Below are 23,675 nucleotides of genomic sequence, written 5' to 3'. Positions count from 1 at the left end.
ATGGTGTGACACCCTGAACATCTTAGGAACTAGGATTATTTGCAGAATTATTATTGTGTTTGTCTTATTGCCTTTTTGAGTATTATAATTTATTGGTAACACTTCACTTGACGGGACACAAATACTTAGTGATGGCTCAGTTACTGCTGAAATATAAATCACGAACAAATCATGAACAAATATAGTCGGTACTTGAGATAAAAGACGAGTCACGATTTGTTGTTCTGTTATTCATGACTTGTTCCTTCAGCAGTTCCTTCAGTAGTTCACAAAGGTTTACAGAATCAACAAATATAGTAAATAAAATACCTGATTGGGATAAAAGCTGCATCATGATTCATTAATGATGAATTAACATGAGATCAGTATGTAACTAAGACTTAGTTTGTGGTTAATTAATGCACAAGTAATAGCATTATTGCACAACAATCACTGGGCAATCATAGCCATGCTTTCAACTTGTCTTACATGCCTGCATGGCAGCTCATTGTGTGGGGGTGCCAGACGAAGTAGACAGGAGCGGGAATCAGGGCAAAAACAAGAAGAGTTTATTTTAATCAAAGTAAGGGAAACAAATGAATCACAGGGGAACTTCAAACAGGCTCTAAGCACGAGACTGACAATGAACAATGTCAATGTCCAGAGTGGGTATCATAGATCTGGGAGGCACTTATATACTACGGATTAACAAAGGAGCAAAATGAGAGGCAGCTGGAGTGATCCACAGAAGAGCAGGAACAAGATGTAGGAGTAATACGACACAGGTGTGTCTCGTTGGACCACACTAGGGGCGGAGACAGAAGGGTCGGCAGGGCGTGGCATGACAGCAGCAAAGCTTATGGGACATACCAAGTTTCACTTCTGTTTGCACTCACATTATTTTATCATTCTCACAGCAATAGGTAAAACTGAATATTCTCTTTTCAAAACACATGCCCTAAATCCTTTCCCAAGCGTCAATGTTATCCTTCATAGGCAGAATCCTGAAATGAAAGAGAAGGAATGATTATTGTACAAAATAGCTCAAATTCAAAATGTTGAGTCTTACATTAGTATCTTAGTAGGGAAGTGGGTGAAAAAGAAGTCCTTCATGAGTAGACCAGTGTTTCTTAGCAAAGACCAACGTGGTCCTCAGGGACCCCAGACAGTCCATGCTTTTGCTCTCTCCCTGCTCCCAGTAGTGTCCCCGAGGACCAGATTGGAATCACTGTCTTATCAGACCATGGGAGCATGTAAACCAGCATTGTCACACACAGCCAGACAGACTTTTTGCTCCCAAACTCACCTGTGGGCCCCTGTGTTTACGTTTTTGCCAAACGGCCATCTCTCTCCCTTTGAAGGGTTTGCAGTTTGGTGATGAGGAATTTCTTGTCGGCTCCCTCCTGCACACAGACAGAAAGAAATTCCCCAAACTGCACAAACAAGTAACAAAACTATTCCGCATCACAAGACGTGTCCCTTCTGGGATTCCGGATGTACCCACATTTCTAATCTGTTCTTGTAAGAGGCTGACAATCTTTTGCTGTCCATCTACTACTTGGGTGTGAAAATAAATGATTATACTGAAAATAAAAGGAGAAAGAAAGATTAAAATATACAAATGGTTCCTTTTCAGATGAACTAAGCTCAGGCAGACAGGCAATAGTGTAAACTTGGAAAAAAAAGAAAAAACCAATTGAAATTGATTGTCCAATTGAAACTGACAGTCATGCAAGCAGTTGCTGGGATATTGAGAAGCAACTCACAGGAAAATTCCTGAGGAGAGAAAGAGGGAGATGGGATTGTTCACTATGTAACAGTAGACCCAGGTGAACCATTCGATGTTCTGCCTCTTGACCCACTGCTTTCCCACCTGGGCCATAGTGCGGAGGCCTCTGAACGGCCCACAGTCAGGGGAGGGTGCAATCCTGGGTGTTTAAAAAGAAGTGCACTATCACACTGATATTGTTAAATATACTGAGGGAGCGTGCAGTGGTATGTACGTAGTCAATGAAAGAAGTGCTATGCATTTCAAAATAAGCTATGCTGAATACAGGGTCGCAAACTCACGCCCACATGGTGTAGCTGACCAGCATAAAGGCTCCCAAGAAGAAGGGGAAACACAGCAGGGAGATGAAGAGGGTGTTCATCTGCCGGGCATTCGGGGGCCTTCTGGGGAGCTGAAAGTTCATCTTCAAGCTGGTCTGACAGGAGGAGCAGAAGCGACTGAGTCACATAGTCGCCAAAACAGGGAAATGATGCTTTGCATGATTACTTTGTAAGCCTTGCAAATGTCGCTTATTTGTCAGCTATGCAAACGGACAGGGAAGAAACTGGATTTTAGACTGGCAGTTATGAAATTAGTTTGACGCCTGCTGGTGAAGTTAAAGTACTGCAGGCTGCATTCTATTGTAAAGTGTACAGAACCCGGAATTACTTATAACAGGAAGACAGCTATGAAATTAACTTAAAGTGTCCTCTGAGGCCATAAAGTTAACCAAAAACAAACCATTGTCTGCTCTATATCGAGCCATTTTGACATAAGTAGTCTTTGAATGCCTTTGCTTGTCCAGAACAAAATGCATATCTGCCAGTAGAAAAATCAGCAAGAATCATGTTCTGTGACCATTTATTAAACGCTGCGCCATCCAGAAACCCTGGGAGGTATTATGATGTCCAGCAGGGGGCGTCATTTACCTTTTTTACGTAGAACAGCAGAAACAGCTTGACAACTTGCACAGCAGGCAGTAATGGCGCAAACAGGACCCCCAGCCTGTCAAAAGTAATATTCTTACTTTTAGTCATTAAGAACCTAAACACCAGTCTATCTACAAGACCATCACTGGTCTCACTAGCCTGGACAGATTGCTTGTCATTTTTGTAAGGGGGTCGTGAGGCTCCGGTGAAGGAGTCCTGGTTACCAGACAAGTGCCTGGCCGTGAACGAGCTCCAGCATGTTCCGGACGATGTTGAACTCCAGCGCCCCCTTCCTCTTCAGCACTTTCTGTAAAAAACACCTGGGAACAAGTGGAGATATTCCTCAGAGAAAAAGACACATCTCATACATTGGGGTGGTGAGGGAGGGGCCACTAAGTGTTTCTAACCAGAAGGCTGTTAGCTCAAATCCTGGGAGGGATCCTGTTGCAGGACCATTCAGCAAGGTGCTTAACCTCAGTTATTTGAAATATCCAGGTATGTAACTGATGTTAGAAGTGGATAGTTCAGGTCCAGAAAGAACAAATCCAGACCAGGAGTTTGTTTCAACCAACAGTTGAGTATTAAATGTTACAGTCACAGAGTATTCAACTTGTTGGTTGAAACAAAATCCTGGTCTGGATTTGTTCTTTCTGGATGGCTTGCGGATTGCGGATGGCTTGCTGTCCTCACCTGCAGGTGAAATCACTAAAGAACGTGTCCAGGAGAGTGATGAGGAAGTCCATCAGCAGAAGGCGGTAAAGCTCCTGGCCAACAAAGCTCTCCCAGCACTACAGACAGCCAGCAGGGGGCAGTAACATCAGATGGGTCCTATCACTGTCTTCATGCAGTAACACAGTTTATGGGAATCGCAAAATTTAATGTGACAATCAGTTGCTGTAACATCCCTTCTGTCACATTGATTATAAACTTCATGATACTGATTTACACCTAAACTGCTCAAAAATGGTTTAGAACACCTCATGTCAATTTTTGATTAAGTTGTTCCTACCCTCATTTAAATTGTAGTCACCATTTTTCCTTCTATATGGATGTATGTGACATCATTGTCATGGACCCGCAATGAACTCACTTACCGGCGGTGACCCGGCTCCCTTTCCCAGCCAATGGTAGCACAGCAATCCCAGCATGCAAACCTTCAGCGCCAAGTCTCTGTCCAAAATCAACAAAGCAGTTAGTTATGCTGTAAAAAATATATTTCCAACGACTTACCCTGGTGAGGGTCATGGCAGTGAAGGCCAGGAGCCAATCCCAGGCAGCATCGGGCTCATGGAAGGGGGACACCCTGGACGGGATGCCAGTCCACCACAGGACACATAAAGACAGTCACACACTATGGACAATATACAGATATCGCTATACCCACCTCTGTGCCAACTTCATACATGGAGCAGAGGCAGGATCCAAACCTTCATACAAACTCCTTTATGTATTTCTACCACTTACCTGAAGATGGCGACCCAGACACAGACACGGGGTGAGCTGTACTTCTCCAGGTAAGCCACAATGTTAAAGACAACAGGCAGAAACATGTTGATGGTGGACACCAGTGCAGGTACAATCAGCAGATGGGCCTCCTGACCCATGGGATTGTCTTTTTGGGAGTTCATCTGGCAGTCCGTTAAGAAACACTGAATTACTACATACCTTGGCCAGGTGCAATAAAAATTTGTAGCTAAAGGCCTGGTATAGTACTGCTGTATAAACGAAGGCCTGCTGTGACATCACTTCATGGCTAAAGGCCTGATATAGTACTGCTGTATAAACGAAGGCCTGCTGTGACATCATTTCATGGCTAAAGGCCTGGTATAGTACTGCTGTATAAACATAGGCCTGGTATGACATCACTTCATGGTTAAAGGCCTGGTACAGTACTGCTGTATAAACAGAGGCCTGGTGTGACATCACTTCATGGCTAAAGGCCTGGTACAGTACTGCTGTATAAACAGAGGCCTGGTGTGAAATCACTTCATGGCTAAAGGCCTGGTACAGTACTGCTGTATAAACAGAGGCCTGGTGTGACATCACTTCATGGCTAAAGGCCTGGTGCTATATGACTAATTCCCTTATAAACTGGACTTACAGCAATGTAGACAGATCCAAGGCAGCACAGCATGCTGCCCAGACACAAGGTCCACGCCAGAAGGTGTCCTGCGACCCAGGCTAATCTCCTCATCAGACCAGGCCTGCTTTCTTTGGTCACCACCTGCAGCAGCTCCTGAGGAAAGAGGCTCTCGTGTTTCGGTTCTGCAAAGACTTTCACAAGCAACAGCACCAAATGAATTATTAAGAAAAAGATGAAAATGTTGGTGTGGGAAAAAGGAGGCATGGTCATGAAACAAGCGGACAGTGGTTTTCCGTGAGGTTGCTGTCGGTTCTTTGTGATGGAAACTGTAAGTGCACCTACCTGTGCATGTGAGACCCCAAATATTACCTTCAGTTGTGTGTAGATACTCTCTGACTGCAGTTGGATGGAATCCATCGCGGTGACTTTGAAGTCCCAGGAGCAAAACGTCTTGGTGGCCGTGTCACTCCGGTATTTTCGCTTGTCAAAGCTCCCCCCGTATGACCTGAACATGCTACCAGGACAGCAAACACCTTCTCAGACTTGACAAACTCAGTTTCAGTCTATTTCGTTTCATGGAAGAACCCATTTCCTGTTGTAGTGAGCTCATACAAACAGTTCTTTTAAATCTTGATTTGAATGGAATATAACATTAAAATATCTCTATAGGTGAGAGCAAGCTGGCCATGAAGGGCAGCCCCCCATAGCAACACCTGGGGGGTTGGGGGTTAACAGATCAAGGACTCACAGATGTAGTGTGGCTGGGCTGACCATCTGACCACAGGTACAGAGGCTGAACTTTCAGTTCAGTTTCAGAATCTTATAAATATCATTTAATAAAATTCACAGCCAGGACATCATGCCTGTATGTTCATGTGCAGCAGCTGCAAAGTGTCTGGCCCATGTGTTATTTTCAGCAGACCTTTGTATCTCTAGATGCTATCAGATCTCCAGCATGCGTCTCTTTAATAGGTAAAAGGGTGAACAACCAACCGCAATTTGCCACATTTCGGCCACAATGTTGACTAAGCCCATCCAGAAAGGGCTGGCATTTCACGGGAGAATGTTCTGGTACAGAGCTGAGTCAAACTCAAATGCAGGCAAGTATATCCAACACAGCCACTACCATGTTTGACCCCAGCACCCTGGGGGAATGAATGTAAGTTTGATCTTTGACTCATCTGTCCAAAGAGCACTGGTCCAGGACTATTGAGGATCAGGCTGGTAGTTTTTCAACATGGGACAACCTATTTGCCATGTCATAAAATGCAAGTCTGACTACTCTGTACGCCAAACAAAACGAAATAAATACTTAAACCTCATTCCCAGACACCATCTATATGGTTTAATCCATAGAAAGACAAAAATAAATATGGAAAATGGCAAAGATGCTAAAAATACTGGGGATGGGGACTCCATGGGATGAGGGATCACAGCGCCACCTACCTGTACACAAGAAAGATGCAGGAAAGAAGGAAGGACAGAGAGATGTTTAGGAAGTAGACCAGGGGGGCATTTTCATATGTTGCCCCACAGTCGCTGGGGGCCGATGTGCAGCTGTCACGCAGCGTGGAGTTGGTGTAGTAGCTGTAGAACATGGTCGAGTTTGCAAAGCTACCCTACCAAAGCAAAAATGGGTAAGGGACTGGTGAGTAAGGAAGCAGGTATGGTGCAGCTGCGCAAAAGATTCCAAAAGGGTGCCAGCAAATCCATCAACTCAGCAGTACTGTACAAAACATGGTAATTTTAAGTATCTAGGACTATTAATCAAAATGAGGTTACACTAGTGTTAGTGACGAATTTTGACAGTCAACTTCAGTGTGAAGATGTGAGTTTGTGAACGTCCTGACAAGCACACGTGCACGTCTGCGTATGGGGGGTGTTGTGCTGCCTTAAAGGGACACGCTGTATAGGCATCTAAAAGAAACACATTTTACTGCCCTGTAAGGAGGGACACGTGTTGTCAGAAGAGAGGAAAAGATCCTCCACGTACTTTTGTAAGACAACAAAGTGCTATAAAAATCACTACAGAATTTTAAAAAATACATTAAAATATCCTACAAGTATACCATCCACTATCATCCATCTGTCCATCCATCCATTATCATCCATCTGTCCATCCATCCATTATCATCCATCTGTCCATCCATCCATTATCATCCATCTGTCCATCCATCCTTCAATTGTTTATGCAATAGAAGATCACAGGATTTTTCCCATTTTATTTTGATTGACCTACATTTAAAAATTTAAAGTAATTGTACACTTAAAAAACGTGTAAAGGGAACACATCACGGACACGACTATACAGATCATGCATGAGACTGAATGTGCATGCATATACATTTCCTAAGATAAAAAACTAAAAGGCAGATCATGTGGGCGTGTCCCTTTTAGTAAAAAACCTAGTGATGTTTTTCAAGCATCAAAAGTATTTTGCTTGTCATCAGTTGTTTGTTTTCAAATTTTGTTGGGGAGGAGTTTAGAGTCATGTTTTGCAATCTAGGATTTAATGTGCAGTCTGTACAATGGAAGATACAGTGGAACAGGTTCCTCAATCCTTACCATACCAGTGAGCATCTCCAGGCCTGTGAAGTTACTGGAAGATGGCAGAGGGGCGTAAATGGCCTGGGGCAGGGTCAGGAAGACCCCGGTGGTCAGTAAGAGGACAACATTGAAGAAGAGTAGAGTCTTCAGGAAGGTAAAGTAAGATAGGGCACCCGTGCCGAAACGGCCAGACACATCCGTGAATGCCGCATGCCACAGGCAGGAGGAGTCCAGCACCCACTGCCAGTTATGCTTGGTCTGCTGCAGAGGTCAAAGGTCACATAGCATCTACATTCAGCCAATAAAGGCATCAGATACATTGTCATCATACTGATGAATGATGAACTTTCATTATGTTTTAATGTGTAGACTTTAATAATTAAATATCAGCGCCCTGGAGAAACCATGTTGTGAAGAGTACATAAAAATAAATAAAAATAAAACTGATTTTAATACAAGTGTTTATCCAGGACACAGGCTGAGTCCAGTATTGTAAGGATTTGTGACTTGACAAAAACTCACCAGAATGAGACCAGCGCAGCAAGGGACATGACTGGTAGAAGCTGCTCTTTTCTGAGAACTCGACAGCTTCCTTTTAAGGGAAAGAGTGTTGAGTTTCTAAAGAGAAAATCCTCGCTAGAAAAACAGGCGTTCGTTGTTAGTGAGAAAACCTGAGGACAGGAGCAGGGACAGGGGGTTAGTGACAGAGAGGAGGTGTCCGCACAGCCGAAGGACAGGAGCAGGGACAGGGGGTTAGTGACAGAGAGGAGGTGTCCGCACAGCCGAAGGACAGGAGCAGGGACAGGTGGTTAGTGACAGAGAGGAGGTGTCCACACAGCTTATGGACGGGAGCAGGGACAGGGGGTTAGTGACAGAGAGGAGGTGTCCGCACAGCCGAAGGACAGGAGCAGGGACAGGGGGTTAGTGACAGAGAGGAGGTGTCCACACAGCTGAAGGACAGGAGCAGGGACAGGGGGTTAGTGACAGAGAGGAGGTGTCCGCACAGCCTAAGGACAGGAGCAGGGACAGGGGGTTAGTGACAGAGAGGAGGTGTCCGCACAGCCTACGGACAGGAGCAGGGACAGGGGGTTAGTGACAGAGAGGAGGTGTCCGCACAGCCGAAGGACAGGAGCAGGGACAGGGGGTTAGTGACAGAGAGGAGGTGTCCGCACAGCCGAAGGACAGGAGCAGGGACAGGGGGTTAGTGACAGAGAGGAGGTGTCCGCACAGCCTACGGACAGGAGCAGGGACAGGGGGTTAGTGACAGAGAGGAGGTGTCCGCACAGCCGAAGGACAGGAGCAGGGACAGGGGGTTAGTGACAGAGAGGAGGTGTCCGCACAGCCGAAGGACAGGAGCAGGGACAGGGGGTTAGTGACAGAGAGGAGGTGTCCGCACAGCCGAAGGACAGGAGCAGGGACAGATGAGGCCAATGTGACCAGATTCACAGAATCCGATGGAGGAGCAGCATTTAACAGGACCCACCTGACCTCCCGCTTCTTGGCTATGCTCAGGGGAACAGTCCTCAGCATCCGCATGAGCTCCCCAGATGGTAGAGCCCGGAGGTCTCTCACAAGCTGCTCTGTAAAGGACACGTGCAGCTCGGTGTCTGAGGGACTTCCACAGGCCATTTCACGGCATAACAAGAGAACAGCGCCACCCACTGGCTGGTGGGCCTCCATACTAATCATACAGATTTACTCTAAATGTCTTTCTGCATGAAGAACAAGGAAGCACATTCTTCTTAGTAACGGGGTTCCTGTGGAGGTCAGGTAGGGCTGGACAGTGAGACAGTGGCTGGACATCCAGCTTGGCTGCTGAGAAGCTTATGCACTAACCCCAACAGTTAAGCCCGTGGCCAACAGCCAGCTCGGATCTTCCTACCAAGTACCAAGTACTTTAGTCTAATAATCATGTTGTTCAGCTATCAGGAGGCCACCAAAAGTGTAAGCAACCATCACCCATGACTAAGGATCATCTGAATGAAGAACCATGTCAGGCGGAGGCTTGGATGGTCTATATTTTTTCATACTGTCATACCTTCCAGACATTTCACCCCTGTATGAGGTCTATGAAGTTATTTAAGAAAATAAAAACATGTCATGCAGGCAACTGTAAACTGCAGAGTCAGAGATAGCAGAGCGAGTCTAAAAAGACTCATCAGTGTGTGAGTTGAGCACCAGGGAAACGAAGAGACTCGTTGAAGAGTAAAAAGAGTTAAAAGTCGCCCTTTGTCCAGTCACTGCCCGATCTATGCGCACTAATTTTCACGAACGCCACACGTGCTCCGGCAGTTTACAACGCATTCACGGCACATTTTGTTTTTATGTCATTTACCTACATGTGCAGCCTATCGTCGACTTTTTCTTAACTTAAATGAGGCTCCAATCACTGCTAACACTGTGCATAACAACACATGGCCTCAATACAGCATCTCCCTGTCAGTTTCACAGAAAGAGGAGCGTCTCTATTTTCTATGATGTTAAAAAAAACAATCTTCAGGATTTCAAAATGGCGGGGTGTATTGTCATACCGTCCCAGCTAGTCAAGTGGGAGGAGCAAAGGCTGGAGATTTACCATTCTGCCTGATGTTTATGTTGGTCTGGGTGCTGTAGCCACGGATACTGGGTCGGCAGGACCGCGAGACATCTCGTGCGGCAGACAGGCTCTGGCTGGTGTGGTGAGGCCGCACACCACGACCAAGGTACTCGGCAATGATGGCGACTTCACTATAGCCTGGAATAATGGAGGGAGGGGCTGCATTAGGAGGTACTTCACTGATGGAGTGTATAATCTAACCCCATCCCTAAGCTCAGACTTCCTCTCTCTGGAGTATCCATGGGCACAATCAGATGTGGAGAGTTCAGGTCCGGAGAGTACAAATCCAGACCGAGATTTTGTTTCAACCAACCAGTGGCATTCAGAGAGTAGTGAACCTTGTGCATCTAGTGATCCTTTGATGCACCCCTCTATCCACAACATAAAAACAATACTCTTCCTAGAATGACATATTTCTTTATGTTAATAATGGGGAATCAGTTGGTGCAGTTCAAACGCTTGCGTTACAAACTTTTGAGGACCCCTGAGAGAGCAAGATCAAAGACAAAGAACGCACAGGAAACATGGTCAGATACCACACTGCACCCTGTACCATTCATTATATTTGTGTGCTTCCTATAAATACAGCGGGTGGAGCAGAAGTTAAAGATCTATATTCGCAATCAGAAACGTCCCCTGGTTTGCAAGAGCTAAGCTGATTTTCACAGCTAAATAAATTGCATGTTCCCAGATGCTCTGGAGGAGAATTTTTGCGAGATTAGATCATCAGAATGGAGCCACTTCAGCCCACCTGTGATCACGTTTGCATTTTGCATCACACACAGAATCATTGTCTCACTAATAGCGCGGCTGGGTAGTGATGAGAGCATCCCTGAGCTTGGCTCCCCTAAACCATAGTCTCCCTGGCTCCTGCTAGGTCCTCGTCCTTCTTCAGGCCTGGTCCTCGGATCACCCGGGACATCTGCTTCATAATGGCCTACAGTCACATGATGCAGACACCGTCACTGATTACTGCTGAAATGGCTATAAAATTTGTTGAATTACTGTTGCAAAATCTGTGCCAAAAAGTCCCAGTATACCTGCTATGTTGAAGGAAAGGTCTTCCATCTCCAGTGTCTCTCCCCCCTTGTCTGAGATATACCTCTGACCCCCCATCAGCGGGGCTAACGAGTCTTCAGGCAAACCCTCATCCCCCGTGCATCTGTCAGACAGTCAGAGAATTTATCTGATTAAGCTCCAGCAAACAACAGTACTGTGGCTTAATAATACTCTTCACAATCTGCTCTTTCAAATCACAAGAGAGATCTTTGTCTATAGCCTCCATACATCACTGTTGATCATTCATTCACTTACACATCATCACAAACCAAAGGACCTGAACCACCACATGTGGCTGAATAAGAGGGTTATGAAAGCAGATACGGGAAAATTCAGATCATTCAGGACATTGTCATCTGTCACAGTCCGAAGATGACAGTTACACAGAAGGTGACAATGAATCGAAGCCGGTTAAAATAGGGGTTCCCAAAGTTTTGACGTCCACGGACAAGTTTACAATGTTCAGAAATTTCACGCACTGGGAAGGCAGTACCAGAGGGTCAACTGGTGATTTCATAAATGTAATTGATTTTTTTTCAGAAGTAAACAATGCACAAACATGAGAGCTCATTAACAAATTGAAAATACATACATTATTTTTGCTAATTGACTAACCACCCCACAAAAACACAGAGTGTTCCGCGGCCCAGTGACATATTGGCCAATAATGCATTTTTATGCAAGAGGCCAATCCTACAACGGAAGGGATCGATGCTGTGCACAGCCATGATGTTCTGCCAGTCAGAAGGGGGTGTAGTGCAATGTTTCCCAATCCAGTCCTCAGGGATCCACAGCCAGTCCACGTTTTTGGTCTCTCCCAGCTCCCGTACGGTGCAAAGACAAAGAAAACACAGGAAACATGAAGAGATACTGCGCTACAGACTGTACGACTTGCTATATTTAGTGGGCAAAGCACGGCACACATAACGACTACATGGCAGGGAGCTCGGAGGGAGCTAAAACGTGGGCTGGCTGTGGGTCCCCAAGGACCGGGTTGGGAGACACTGGTGTAGTGACCTGAATGTCCAATATATCAACTCACCTTGGCGCTGCCATGTGATGGGGACTAAGGTCAAACTGAACCCTTCCAAGTGTCTCCATGCTCTTCAGCTGCTTTCTTCACCAGCAAAAAACCAAGGTTGTATCAAAACCCCGTTTCTGTCTCGACTACAAAACCTAAGAAGAAATTTTAAAATCCCTTCAGAAAAAATCTGCTGTTTAATTTACAATTCTGTCACTGTTCCTTCAGTTGTTGTCCCTCGTGGATTTTCCCCTGTCATTAGATGTTGATTTGATAATACTTCAGGATAGCCAGTTAGGCAAATGAAAAGCAAAACTAAACCAAATGAATATTTTGTTCAGAGAAGACCAGATGGCAAAGGAGAGAGAGATCTGGGTGTCTGTCGCAGTGCTGGACTCCTTAACCGTTATATGAGCTTTCTGACATCTAATCTGACACCATCTGAAAAGGGGAAGTCTTTGGTGGTGCTAGATAAAATCTGAAGTGTAGCACATTGTTCCTCTCGACATGCATGTTCAGCATTCAGCTGTACAGTTTTGATCTAATGCACGTTTCAGGGATGAGAGGTTTATTAACGGTTTAGAATTGATGTTAATTGATCTGTTGATATTAATAATATGGACTGCGCTTCCATCACTCACCTCCAGGGGGTCCACAGTTCCAGCTCAGTATATGTGGAGTCCGCATGTTTTTTTCCAAATTATGTGGGTTTTGTTTAAGTAATCTGCTTCTCTTCCTCGGTCCCAAAGGATGTGCTGTAAGCATTACCAATTATGTGCCCTCTGATGGCTTGATTTTCTCGAATAGGCTCCAAACTCACATCAACCCTGTACTGAATATATGCTAAAGAAAATGTTGGATTACAGTGTGGGGACTTACATAGAGGGAAATAAAGAGGGTAGATTACAGCCAGATTACAATACACAAGTCGCCCATAAATTTCCCGTCGGCAGCGTAAGAGCAATCGGAGACCAAAGAGCACAACTGGCGACTGCTGACACAGAAGGGTGACGTAATCTGGGGTGACACCGGCCCCACATTCTTTGCGCGGAGTTTGTAGATAGTAGTGTATTTACAAATATGACATCTTTGCTTTTAATTATTTTCCACCACCAGTGATATTATACAAAAAGAAAAGAAATTGCTAAGTATGCAGGAAATCCTGATACTGATTACGCTCGCATAAAAACTATACCAGGGTGAATAATTAATCCAACTTTAACGTGTTTACGATTTTATCGTATAATCCAAACACCTGTGCATTTCAGTAATAGCTCGGTACAATACAGTACACCATCCACAAACAGAAATACGTATAAGACCTACGTAAATATGATTACTTACCGCTTTCATGATTTTTCTGACTTCGGTGGACCTCACTATCCAAGGGTATAACTTTTGGTTCGATTACTTTGGTTCGAATTTCGATTATTGGGGGTGGGGGTTACAACTCCCTCACCCCCCACCCCCAATCGTTTACGCCCAAGCTGCTATCCAATAGAAAGAATAACGTACAATTCAGCTGTAAATTATAACTTGCAGATGAGCGAACTCGCAACTATTTACTGACCACACGGTTGATATACAGCCAATATATGCTTCCACCTTGAACTACTTATGTGAAAATTTTAAATTGTTATCAACTCTTATTCAGTGCTTGCAGTGGGAAAAAATAAGTGCAGGAACTCTAATTTTGCGACATTTGACATTTGTGCGGTGAAAAAAAAATCAAGTCTTTAGGATGTGTTGGTTCAAAAACTATTTTAATTTAATCATTCTTCCAAGCAATAACCTATAGGCATAGGCTACTTTTTTTCTAATTCACAAATGGAATACTGAAAAACCATTAAAACAACATCTAGTCTTTTATCGGTCTTGTGATATTGTCTATTCTCGGGCCACTGTCGCTGGGTCGGATCAGTTTCAGTAGGTACCGGAACGCAGAAAAAAGTGGCGGAACCCAAAAGACGAATACACAGAAGTTCCGGAAGCAAGGTGTTAAGTGTAAAGGCGCCAACACATATGTTTTGCGGTTTTTATTCAAATATGTAGGTCTGTGGAAAAAACCCAGCAACCCTAAATAGCTAAGTCAGACACCAAGCGGAAAGCATTTTGTTTACCAGCTTCCCTAGCTCATCATATGATTTAAACCGAGTTTCACTGCGGAAGATTAAACGCATTCTGTGGCAGGTACGTCGTACGAATGTAAGTGCCCCCCGTGGGCTTTCCTCGTGGGTTGTCTGGGCTTAGCCTAAAGGGTAAGGAGAGGCATAGACTATATCGCCAAAAGTATTGGGACACCTGCCTTTACACACACGTAAACTTTAATGACATAATAATAATCACTTTATTAATCCCAGAGGGGAAATTGTCTTTTTTTTACGCCTCCCTCAACTTACTCTTTTCGTAGAGTAAGCTGTCCACAAAGGGCAGCCACTCATGGCAGCACCCAAGGAGCTGGGGGTTAAGGGCCTTGCTCAAGGACCCACAGACATGCTGAGGCTGGGTTTGAACTAGCAACCTTGTGATTACAAGCACACAGGCTTAGCCCACTGACCATGACATCCCATTCTTAATGCATAGGCTTTAATATGGAGTTGGCCAACCCTTTGCAGCTAAAACAGCTTCAACTCATCTGGGAAGGCTGTCCACAAGGTTTAGGAGTGTGTATATGGGAATTTTTGACCATTCTTCCAGGAGAGCATTTGTGAGGTCAGGCATTGATGTTGGACGAGAAGGCCTGGCTCGCAATCTCCCCTCTAATTCATCCCAAAAGTGTTCTATCGGGTTGTGGTCAGGGATCTGTGCAGGCCAGTCAAGTTTATCCACACCAGACTCACTCATCCATGTCCTTATGGACCAGACTCGTCCATCGGATTGCCAGACAGAGAAGTGAGATTTGTCACTCCAGAGAACATGTCTCCACTGCTCTAGAGTCCAGTGGCAGTGTGCTTTACACCACTGCATCCATCGCTTTGCACCGCACTTGCTGATGTAAGGCTTGGATGCAGCTGCTTGGCCATGGAAACTCCATTCTACAAAGTTCTCTACGCACTGTTCTTGAGATAATCTGAAGGCCCCACAAAGTTTGGAGTTCTCTAGCTATTGACTCTGTAGACAGTTGGTGACTTCTGCACACTGTGCGCCTCAGCATGCGTTGTCCCCGCTCTGTGATTTTACATGGCCTACCACTTTGTGGCTGAATTGCTGTTGTTCCCAATTGCTTCTACTTTGCTATAATACCACTAATAGTTGACCGTGGAATATTTAGTAGCAAAGAAATCCTATCACGGTGCCACTGAGCTGAATTCACTGAGCTCCTGAGAGCAAGCCATTCTTTCACAAATGTTTGTAGAAGCAGTCTGCACGCCTAGGTGCTTGACTTTATACACCTGTGGCTATGGAAGTAATTGGAACACCAGAATTCAATGATTTGGAGGGGTGTCCCAATACTTTTGGCAATATAGTGTAGGTCCGCTATTCCTCCACATCAAAAGGAGTCAGCTGAGGTGGTTTGGGCATCTGACTATGGTACACTAGTGTGCAGAGTGCAGGGGCAGGGGAGGCTGAGCAATCCAGTCAATGTCAATTTGAATGGATTGTGAAAGAAATATATGTATAACTGAATTTATCCAATTGCATAAATGGTACTCAAACCGATTTTGAATGGAGAACAAATAACTTGCATTGTTTATGCAGTGTCTTATGTAGTGTTTCTAGTGCAAAAGTTAACATTTTACATCAAAAATCCTATTTTCAGCAAATTTAATACATTTCAGATTAATACCAATTGTTTTACGGAGGAGACCACGGGGCAGACACACGACACGCCGGGGAGATTATATCTCTCGATTGGCCTGGGAGCACCTGGGTATCCCCTCCGGAGAAGCTGGAGGAAGTAGTTGTGGAGCGGAAGGTCTGCAAACTCTGCATATCTCTGCTCAGACTGCTGCCCCCGCAACCCGGATAAGCGGTCGAAAATGGACGGATGTATTGCTAGGGCAAAAGCGACACTGTGTGGCGGCAGTGGGAAATACATGCTGTTCAGAGAGTCACAATCGAGGTATGAATCAGATGTTAACCGGATATTTCTCTCTATGTCAAGTTCAGAAACATCACTTAGTTACTGAATTCGTAAGTGATTACCATGTTTTAGAAACAACATTATGTTTCATTTACGGTTAGCCTGAAACATGGGTCTATTACAAGCACATCAAATTCTAGGACGTTCATAGTGTTTTAATATTCCCCAGATCCATTTTAACAAGTAATATATTAGTGGATTCAGTTGAAGGATTTTTAGGAGGACAATATTAATATATTAATATTAATATAATAGCTAGATCCGATGCCCATTTTGTATTGGATATGCAAATTGAAACCTGGCAAGTGCAATTAAAAACATTGTCTTGTATAATATTTCTGATATGTTCGATTGCCCGCTTAGGCAACTTAAATATCACATGGTAAGATGGTTAATTTTTGCTAATTTAAAAATTATGTTTAAATTATTTTGTATAATAATTAACTTAAGGGTTTTTTATGTGTGACCCGTGTATTGTTTAAAGCATTTAGAACGTTGTAGTACAATGAGTTTGGAAGCTTATTAAGATTGCATATGAATAATTATTTAGAAGATTGGCTTGTAGTAAATTAAACCTTCCGCACAGTATCGATATCATTCAACGTGAAGAATTATAGACAGTTGAATTATTTTTACGTTTACGTGTATATTTGCATTTATCTTTTTTTTAGGGCGGTAGTCTAATGTGCATGACGGAAACTATAAAAAATTCACGTGACCGAATTTGCCATACATGTTTTAGACATTTTGAAACATTTCAAAAAAGCGAAATGCATGACGTATATTTTTGAAAAATAGAATAAAAAGTCAGAAGACACATTATCAAGTTCTGCTGCATCAATAATCAGTTTACAAGTGTGTCTCACTTCTTATTTCCTGATTCATCAATGTTTCTCGGTGACGTAGTAAAATTCTCACTAAAATAAACTGCATGACATAATTACATTTTTACTGAAGCTGCAAAAAATGGTTTCTGAGAATTGAACCCGGTTTTAAAAACCACGAGCAGAAGCTAGCAAAAAAGTGGATGGTGCCACGAAATGAAATGTGACAGGATGGATTATTAAAGTGACAAAATGAAAGTCAGCCGGCCGATGGGCTTATGCGGCCAGAAATTATGTACATACTACCACAAACAGGATAGAGTGGGATATTAATCATTACAAACAAATTTGTCAGTTATGAAAAAGTGTGCAGGTAGCGGGCATGCAATGTCGACAGATCGCTACCTTGAATAAAAGGAGATTTTGCAGGTTATTTATCGCATAGTATTCATTTAGTGTACATCAAAATGGCATCGTCAACATGTAATCGGAAGTAGCACAACTTTGTGGCAACTTCTTATGAAACTCTTGAGTAAGATGGTACTTGTATTCCACAGCAACCCACGAGAGTTACAGTTCTTAAGAATCAGCTCGGTAAAAGAGCACAGCTTTTTTTGGCTGTTGTTTAATTTTTACATACATGTTACATATAGCCTATTTATTTGCGTTTTGCTAAAGAGCGAATGCGAATCTGTCTTTGCTTTGTTCCCTGAAAAGACTCTTCAGCATAGTTACCCCTGACGTGTTATTTTCCGCGCTGGGCGGTTCTTGCGCTTTTCGGGAAGCGGCAGATCGGGCAACCTGAGCAGTCAGAGCGAACCTGCGAGCGCCTAACAGAAGCCCTGCTCACTTTGATGCTTTTGGATCTGAGCGATTTAGGATCCGGACATGGACTCTAGCGCGTACGGCGCCTCGCTGGCCGGGGGCGCTTTCGATTTTCTTGGTTTTTTGAAACAGCCCCAAACTATAGTGCGGATTTTGAGTTGGGTGAGTAGCCTACATAACGACAACTTGTTGACCAAAGGCTATACTGAAATGAGCAGATGCAGGCCGCAGGGTTAGTGCATTTCCTGAAGTGCGCTCTGGCGTTATAAATTACTGTATAATCATACAGTGTACCTCAGGTTTATAACATTTTGTGTTAACTCGCTCGCTATAATTGCTTATGGGTACTTTAACGCTTTAAAAAGAAAATAAAAGCGCGGGTCCATTTTTGTTACTATTACAGTTTGCTTTTATTTTGTCCTGCAATAAATGTGTGATATGAGTTGAGACACCTACATCTACGGTGTCCCACCTGTTCTCACGAGCAAAATAATAATAGAACATCTAATGCGCTATAATATACGTAGAAACCAATGATAAGGCTAAATACCCGTACTTTATATTAATCTGTTTGCTAACCTATATCCCCATAATACGCTCCTCCCTTCAAATATTTACCCTTGAGTTTCGAGCGCCTGATCTTTATTAAGAAGTAATAGCCTTTAGCCAAGGTGTTCCAGAGCACTTCATCTTATATAATTTAACGATATTTCTGTTAGTACCTAGACTTATAGACTTGGTAATTTTAATAAAGTTTTTCTTTCAAGTAAGGGGAGGCCAGAAGCATCACTAAAGATTTATAAAAAATAAAAATAAAAGGAGCGGAGAGCCTAAGTTAATTACATTATTCATCACCCCTGGGGGATGCAGTACTGCTTGGCTTTTCTTGAGTACTTAAGTAATATGCACGTGGGGGTACTTTAACTGTGTTGACTTTTTAAGGTTTCAGTGTGGCATGATTTATGAAATATATCGCACATCGTGAAATTAACCATTAAAGTTAAAGCGTTATTTAATGGGTGACCTTGGGTGTCGTTCGGAAAACCCCCAGAAGTCCAGGTGCCTTTATGCTTATAAAAAAGGAACCGCGCCGTTTATTCATTTAAAACCCCCACATCCACACGACAGCCAAAGTGAAACTTAACAAGAAACAGAATCTGTTCTCTTCTGTCTTAAACCTCCATGCGCATTACATTGAAAACTCGTCATGGCAAGATCTATTCCTGCATTGGTGTGATTGATGTGCGTTTCAGCAGGAGACTCTAGCACACCTGGAACGGGTCAAAGTTCAGATATATGTAAGACTTTTAACGAAACTGAAGGGATAATTCTGTAGCTTTAAGAGACTTAAAGGTACAGTGATTCTGCCGTATTGACCAACAGTCTTTTCTAAGCACAGAAAGTACAGAAGAAGGGCTGTTTCTTTAAAAGCCTCGTTAGGTAGCATAATGGGGAGTTTTGTGCCTCGTGAGGGAATAGCTAGTCACGTGAGGAGCCATATGAGTGTCGGTTGGCTGCTCTGGCATCTGAGGAAGTGAGCCTAGTTGATGGCTGGATTTACCACTGAAGCCTGTATTAATTGCTTCTTTGAGCTTATACAAGTGCAATGCTGTCAGTGATCACTGCCATCTTTATTAAAAGTAATATCAAGTGCTGCTAGACTTAACATCAAAGAATTGTTACTTGTCCCTTTGATGGAATAACAATAAGTCTGAGCCTGCCTGCTTGTTACACAGCTTTTCACTTTTGCCTTGTTTTGTTTTTTCTGGATGTTCCTCTTCAAGCTAATTGTGACGATCCTCTCCTTCGGCCTGTGCTTGTTACTGGGGATATTAATTCCACCCATATAATAATAATAATAATAATAATAATAATAATAATAATCGATACTTTATTGACCATTTCCTGACGGGGATCAATAAAGTATCGATTATTATTATTATTATTATTATAGGGGTGGAATTAAAGCTTTCACAAACCTGCCTGTATTAACTCCCGCGTTTCTTTTCATTGACAAGTGGAAAAGTCAGATATTTTCATGTGAGGTATTGGTGCAGATTGAATAGTAGAATCACCATCACTGTGAAACTGCCAAGTCAAACAATATTTTTATGAAATAGCTTGATGTCATAGATAGACTGTAAAATGCCATATGTTTATGCACATGTAGAGATGGCACATTTATCTCTGCGTTTGCAAAATGCTTTTAACCAAAGCCACTTAGAATAGGGGGATGGGCTACAATTTATTTGTGCTCCTTGTGTCTGACCCTGTAACCTTTTTGTCTTTTGCACAGTGCTCTACTTGTTGAGCTGCATGAGCTTTTTATGATGTAATGTTGGAGTACAGAAAATGGGTGACTGTCACTGCTGACGTCCCTGTCTGCCATTCTCAGGTGTTCGCCATCATCGTTTTCGCCACCATTGTGGCCGAGGGTTATGCCACCACGGGCAGTGCGACCACGGATGCCAAGTGCATGTTTAACCAGAACGACGGAGCCTGCAGCTACGCTGTGACTATTGGTGTGATCGCCTTCCTGGCGTGCGTCATTTTCCTGGTCCTGGATGCCTACTTTCCTCAGATCAGCAATGCCAAAGAGAGGAAGTACATCGTCAGTGCAGACCTGATATTCTCAGGTACGCCATTTGTCAAATTATTGCCAGTACTCGGCTGGGCACACTGTCAACGTGGCTTGGAGTTAGAGAAGTGCTCTGGCCCTTTAAATACTCGTGAACTTGGCTGTTGTAACTGTTGTCCTATTGGGTAATGAACATGACAGAAGTGTGTATAAGTCATTTGATTTGGAGGCCATATTCATCCCTCCCTCTCTGCTTTTCATCACTGTCTCTAATGTAGGAGCGTGGACATTCCTGTGGTTTGTATGCTTCTGCTACCTGGCCAATCAGTGGGCTAAAACCAACGTGACGAACGGTGTCATCGCCGACGCGGCCCGTGGCGCCGTTGCCTTCTCCTTCTTCTCCACCGTCAGCTGGGTGAGACTCTGACTTTTCTGCTGATTGGTTGAACGATTAATCGATTCGTCAATCGGTCGTTTTTTTTTTTTCCGTTGGCTTTTCCTTTAAATTAATCTATATAATACAGTTTTCCCCCGTATCTGCGGGTGATACTTTCCAAGACCTACCACAAACAGCCGAAACTGCGGATAATAGCGAACCGTCCGCGGACCTCATATATAGCATGACTTTTGTGTACTTTTTAATAAATTTATTTTATTAGGACATTATTTCACTTTCATGTACTTACATATGGCAATTGATAAATAATGCATAGTAAGACATTACTAGCTTTAAATATAGTAACGATAAAGTACATAGTACATTTTTTTGCAGTACTGTACAGTACTGTACTCTCTTGAATGAAAGGGATTCTGATATTTAACCTAATACTCAAGAGATGAGAAAAAAAATCATCCATCCAGGGATGTCGGACGGATGAAAATCGTGCTTTTTATACCCCTCAAAGGATGAAGGAACAATTGGGAAAAAATCGCAGATACAAGGGGACTGTCTAAGTTACTGTCTAAGTTATTACTCAATGGGGGGTCCTTACGAGGCAGAAATGTAAAGCGCATTGAGACAATGTAATGTTGTTTTAATGTGCTATATAAATAAAATTGAATTGAATTGTCTAAGTTACTGTCTAAGTTTAATCCTGCAACCAGTTATAATATGATGTATTTGATGTTTTTTTTTCCCCCACCATCGCAAATAAGATTTCAAAATTGATACTCCTCCCCCAAACAGGGCCTTCTGGTTTTCTTCGCGGTGGGAAGGTACCGCCAAGGGGTGACGGAGTTTGGGCAGACTTATGCCGACCCGGCCCACGACACTCCGTACCCACCCTATGCCACTGGAGCTCCTCAGGGTTACCAGCAGTCTCCCTTCACCAGCGGCACGCAGCAGCAGCAGGGTGAAGGATCCTACCTGCCCCCCTCCTACTAGAGGAATTGGGGTGGGGGTCGGGGAGGTGACACCAGGTGTAAGCCGCCCAATGACGAAACGCCGCCAGTGCAATGAAGCTCCGCCCTGTGTCTGGCTTAGCCAATTAAATGAGTTCCATGAAATAGTGGTATAGATGGGGGTGTGCTGGTGGTATTTATTTGGCCAAAGAGGAGATGGGGTGGAAGGGGAGAGGGAGGGGGGGGCAGGGAGGGGGTAACAAAACATCAAATAAGGTCTCAATTATGACACTGTGCTTGCTTTTTTCAGAATGTACTTTGTTCTGTGCCTGCTTGTGTGGGGTAAACGCCAAAGTTTTCAAGTTTTCATTTTGGTCCCAAGTATTTTAAAATGCAAATTAGCGATTTATGGATGCGGCCATAAGCTCATCAGCCAGGGATCTTTGGAGCTAAATGCCGATTTCAGGGTCTGGTGGTGAGAGACCTGTTCCAACAGCGCATGAGCAATAATCCAAAACATTAGACGATTCTCAAACCTTGTGTCGCACATCTTAACGATGGCGGTGGGTTGTGTAATTGGCGGGGGGGGGGGGGGGGGTGGGGGATTGGGGCGTGACTGTTTACATCAGTGCTTCTAAGATGCATTTTTAAGGATTTGTACAAACTGAATCTATACTTAGCTGCAACTAGTCTGCTGTTGTTTTTTTTTACGTTTATTTTGGCCCGGTTCAGCGGAATATCAGCGGCTGGACCTGAAACTCGCATTCCTGCCAAATGCCACATTTTGCCCATTCCTCGCCCATGTTGGGCCGTGCCATGACAGGTGGCTCCTCGCGTCGCATGCCAAAAACAAGAGCTAATTAACAAGTGCCATCAACCACACATGTCTTACACTGTTGCGGGGGGGGGGGGGGGGGGGGGGGGTCACAGCTGGGTGCGCCATTAGACGGCAGACCGTTAAAAATGGGGTCCGCTTCACAACAGCTTTGTCTTCTTTTGATCTGAAAAGGTCAAATTATTAACCAATAGCACATTTGCATATACAGAATCACACTTCCCTACAAGAGAAGATGCTCCTGTGTTCATATTGGTGTGATTAGTGTTGTTTTTTTTTTTTTAATTACAGTGGTTACTTTAATCAAAAATTAGTTAATCTGTTAAGGTATGATTCTGCACATTTTGAATACCATGAGTAGTGTAGTTTCGGTGTATAAGAGGTGTTTCAGCCATGCGAGGTGACCGACTTCTGTGAGACCATCCTGGTATTACTTAGACGAGGTTCACAGCGTCTGCAGTTTACTAATGAGTTGTAACTTACACGCTGGGGTTGACAGCTTAGAAAGGTCAGCACATAGATTTAATTTCCGATTGCCTTTATGAACATTCTGCATTTACCTTTTATTTTGGAACTGATCAGGACATCTAAGCATTTCCACTAGAACATTTCACTGCACAAGATAGTGGCACAATCTGTGGTTTAAGTTAGAAAAATATCAGCTGCACCACATACAATATCTTTCCCCCTTAATTTAGAAGGCACCCTGTCTTCTATTGCTCTATGCCCTTACTACAAATATTACAACTGTCTACAGTTCCTCACATAGCCGTAAACCTTTTCCTCTGGTTTTGACACTTGCTTAAGGATTTTTTTTTAATACCACAGCCCAATGTGCCGGCGTTGGCTTTATTTGTATGATTGTATTCCCCAAGTTAAAAATTTTCAGTGTACCGTGATTTCAATGTATGACTACGGTGCTGTTCTTCCTTTAACGGTGTATATTTTTTATGGTTCATAAAGTGGTTAAATCGTAATCATTGTCTGTAACCTGCTATTCATTTCTGCTCCTGGCATTTGGATGCCTGTTTTCTGCCTGGCCTGTATATCCGGTTTTGTTTTGTTTTTTTAACAAAAAAAACAGATTTTCCAATTAGAAGTTAATGGACGACATGCTGATCAGTAACCCCAATTGTTTCACACTGGAGTAAATTTCTATCACTCCATAAACCATTAAAAGACAGTTACATGAAATCATATTGGTTT

General features: G+C 43.5%; 2 protein-coding genes across 2 annotated transcripts; one reads left to right on the top strand and one right to left on the bottom strand.

The window, feature by feature from the left end:
- Positions 1-500: 500 nt before the first annotated feature.
- Positions 501-13,587, bottom strand: LOC111839613 (transmembrane channel-like protein 6). Its single transcript, XM_072704613.1, has 22 exons — positions 13,327-13,587; positions 12,624-12,825; positions 12,004-12,137; positions 10,943-11,064; positions 10,702-10,839; positions 9,882-10,040; positions 8,790-8,886; positions 7,829-7,898; positions 7,325-7,567; positions 6,206-6,378; positions 5,129-5,273; positions 4,778-4,912; positions 4,141-4,304; positions 3,771-3,846; positions 3,367-3,464; positions 2,901-2,996; positions 2,677-2,752; positions 2,050-2,183; positions 1,746-1,907; positions 1,484-1,562; positions 1,286-1,382; positions 501-983 (listed from the first exon to the last, which is right to left on the bottom strand). Exons 3-21 carry the CDS (start codon positions 12,060-12,062, stop codon positions 1,302-1,304), a joined length of 2,307 nt encoding a protein of 768 aa, XP_072560714.1. The 5' UTR covers positions 12,063-12,137; positions 12,624-12,825; positions 13,327-13,587; the 3' UTR covers positions 501-983; positions 1,286-1,301.
- Positions 13,588-17,622: 4,035 nt separating this feature from the next.
- LOC111839612 (synaptogyrin-2-like) lies at positions 17,623-23,663 on the top strand. Its single transcript, XM_023803680.2, has 4 exons — positions 17,623-17,877; positions 20,111-20,351; positions 20,572-20,708; positions 21,480-23,663. Exons 1-4 carry the CDS (start codon positions 17,779-17,781, stop codon positions 21,675-21,677), a joined length of 675 nt encoding a protein of 224 aa, XP_023659448.2. The 5' UTR covers positions 17,623-17,778; the 3' UTR covers positions 21,678-23,663.
- Positions 23,664-23,675: the final 12 nt, after the last annotated feature.

Source organism: Paramormyrops kingsleyae, chromosome 22 (assembly GCF_048594095.1).
Source record: "Paramormyrops kingsleyae isolate MSU_618 chromosome 22, PKINGS_0.4, whole genome shotgun sequence".
Classification (NCBI taxonomy): domain Eukaryota; kingdom Metazoa; phylum Chordata; class Actinopteri; order Osteoglossiformes; family Mormyridae; genus Paramormyrops; species Paramormyrops kingsleyae.
Note: the sequence above shows the minus strand (reverse complement) of the source record. Positions and strands in the feature narration are given on the sequence as shown.